General features: G+C 21.5%; 1 protein-coding gene across 1 annotated transcript; it reads right to left on the reverse strand.

Annotated features, from left to right (window-relative positions):
- Nucleotides 1-98: 98 nt before the first annotated feature.
- On the reverse strand, nt 99-3160 carry LOAG_13862 (hypothetical protein; the record flags this gene model as incomplete). The annotated part of the gene is made up of 5 exons (XM_003149366.1): nt 99-212; nt 533-679; nt 956-1057; nt 1479-1577; nt 3140-3160. Coding segments are annotated over 5 exons (483 nt in total), but the record flags the coding sequence as incomplete, so codon positions are not given.
- Between the last annotated feature and the right edge of the window lie 118 nt (nt 3161-3278).

Here is a 3278-nt window from a genome sequence, read left to right on the forward strand (position 1 = left end):
TAAATTTTTATATTTAATATCACTTAACTTAATTTCTTTTTCTTTTTTTTTTTTTGTTTAATGGACGATAGAAAATTGTAAACAAAAAAAAAAAAAACAACTGCTGATGAAGCAATTTTAGAATTCATCCGTGATGTTCGACCGGAATTTGTTGTAAAATTCATTTGTCCATAAAAAAGTGGCGTAAAAATATCTGTTGTTGCTACATATCCCTCAAAAAGTTATGCTTTTTTTTAAGTTTTAATTTAAATAAAAAGAATTTCTTTCTTTTACAAATACGATTAAGTAAATTTAATACTAAATTATTCATTTTTCAAATTAATTGACTTCCAGTACTCTTTTTTTCTTCAATCATAATGATTTTCTAGTGATAATTTTAGAAATGTTATCAGTAATTATAATTGAAACGAAGAAAAAAACATTACAATAGTAATAATACAAAATGTCAAATATGAAGCTAATAATAGAATTTTCACAATTTCAAATTTAAATTTCAAAGTTTTTGAAGCAAAAAAAAAAGAAAAAAGAAAACCTTATCATTAACAATTTGTTCCATTGATTTGATAAGATCTCCATTTAATGTGTATAATTTTTTGGCACTATTTGTTAAGCCAATTTTCTCGCTTATAAAATCCAAAAATGTTTGCATATTTTTAAATTGATCCATGTTGATGATAAGCTGATAGAGATATCATTAACATAGTACTGATTATTCCATTCAACTTTATGTTTTTCCAGAAAACAAAAATGACTTTTTGAATATTTTTTTTTTTAAAAAAAAGGTTATCAAATCTTTTGTTTACAATTATCATTTCAAATGTTTAATTCATATTTTTCTCAAAATATTTTCAGAAAAAAAAGTATTCAATAAAATTTATTTAAACGGAATAATGCATGTTTTAAAAATTATCAATCATTTGCAGATTTAATTTAAACAAAATAAGATCAATCTTACTTCAACTCCTTCAAAAGATTCGTCACCATTTTTATAAATTTTAATTCGTTTTTTATCAACTCCTGTCATCATGAACTTTTGATAAGGTTTTTCAACTTGTTCCTGAAATGAGAGGGGGAAAAAAAAAGAAGTGACATAGACTTATTCAAAATATAACAGGTGAAAAATTAAAAAAGAAAAGAAAAATGATAGTTAAGCATATAAGTGTAAAAACATAATATACACATATTTTTTGAATTTAAATAAAATTTATTTAAATTATTTGCATTAATTTTATTGAATTCATTAAAAACATTTTAAGAGATGTTGAATTAATTAATTAATAGAAACAAAAAATGAATATATGACATTAGCATTTAGCATCAAATAAATGTAAATTAAGTAATAAAACAATTTATTTCCAATATTTATAAATATTTTTATCCCATAAATATTTCCATTTCTATTTCATTCTGTTTCATATTAAACAAAATAAACAAATAAATAATAATATAAATAATAACGATAAATGAAAATAACAAACATTTGATGATTGTGATAAATTCTTGCAAACTTTGCTAATAATATCAGATTGAAATTTCTTGGAATTTTTCTTTGCTACCGTATTCATTTTATCAAATAGCTAAATGAATTTGTTATCAACAAAAATTTTATCAATATCTGAAAAATAAAATTAGCCTTTTATTATTTGATAATCAATGAAAAGGCTTACAACTACAATTAACATATTATGATAAATGATAATGATAAGCATATGAAACAAAATTAAATTCATTCATTTTAAATGTATATACTTATGCATAAATTATTTCTTCATCTTAGAAATGCAGCAAATATGTTAGCTAGTTAATTAGCTTAGTTTATTAGTTAATTAGTTAATGAAGTGAAACGAAATTTATTAGGAATAAATGCGAAATAAATAAGATTTGCTGAATGTATTGCTATTTTTTTTTTTCTTTTTTTTTTTATAAATTATGAATATTTGAAGCACGCAAATATTCCTTTTTTTTTCTTCTATTTCTTTTTCTTTTTTCTTTTTTTGCGAATTTTTTTTCGTCATTTATTATATTTCGAAAGTTTATTTTAAAATAAATATGAAAAATTTAAAAAACAAAAAATTCAAATAACACTCAACCCTTTGCAGGTTTTTTTTTTTTTTTAGAGAGAAGTCAGATTTTGTTTAGAATTAAGTTTTTTTTTCCTTTTTGCTAATTAAATAATTGTGCTACAAGCATTTATTATGCTTTAAAAATGAATATATTAGCATATGAAAATGGAAAAATAAGCAATTGATAACAAATTGAATCGTCTATGTGATTTTTTTTCTTTTTTTGATAATTTAATTTTTCGTTTCTAATTTTTTTCAAAAGTTGAAAGTTGTTTTATTTTTCAAAGTTTCGTTTAATTAGCAATGAATGATAAAGTAGGATGGGAAAGTTTGTAAGGAAAAGAATTTATTTTAATTCATTTATTTTGCTTTTAGATCATACTTTTTTTTAAAATTTTCCTTTCTTTTTTTTTTTATAATTGAAATTTTATGGTTTGTTAAATATGTTTAAAGGAAGTATGCAACTAGAAAAACAGTTTTTTTTTTTTTAAAAAAAATTTTATAAAATAACACTTCGAATTGATCAGTCGATCAAATTAGTGAAATGCCTGAAAATTTTCTTTGAGAGAAAAGAAAAGCAAAAAAAAAATTGTCATGTAAGAAAAATTTAGGAATTATGGCATGACACTTTGTAAAATTTCGAATTCCTCAATAGCACTCTCTTTTTTTTTGCAAAAATGAATTGTGGAAATTCTTGTGTAAATTTGAATCTAAAAAGTTTGAATTTTTAATAAAAGTTAATAGTTGGATTAAAAAGATCGATGGCAGGTTCTTTTTTTACTTTTGTAAATATTAATTTCAAAAATAACTCTTAATCATTGCTATTTATATTTTTGATTGATGAAATTTAAAAAACTTAATTTTGGAAAAAAAAAAGGATGAATAATATTAATAACGATACTATGTGCATATTTATATACGCTTATATCACAATTTCAGTTCCTTTCTTTTTTCTTCTTATTAATAAACTTTTCCTTAACTTCTAATCCATTCATTAACCGGAAAAATTTAATAGCGAATAAATCTCTGTAAGGTAGAAAAAAAAAAGAGGGAAACCTTTATGAATCGATATTTACACCTTTTCGTGTAATAAACATTAGGAAAATTTCGATAACAATGAAACTTTTTAAATGAAATAAAATATAATAGCATACATAAACACACACACACACACACACACACACACACACACACACACACAACACACACACACAA

This window comes from Loa loa, assembly GCF_000183805.2.
Source record: "Loa loa unplaced genomic scaffold supercont3.163, whole genome shotgun sequence".
In the NCBI taxonomy this organism is placed as follows: domain Eukaryota; kingdom Metazoa; phylum Nematoda; class Chromadorea; order Rhabditida; family Onchocercidae; genus Loa; species Loa loa.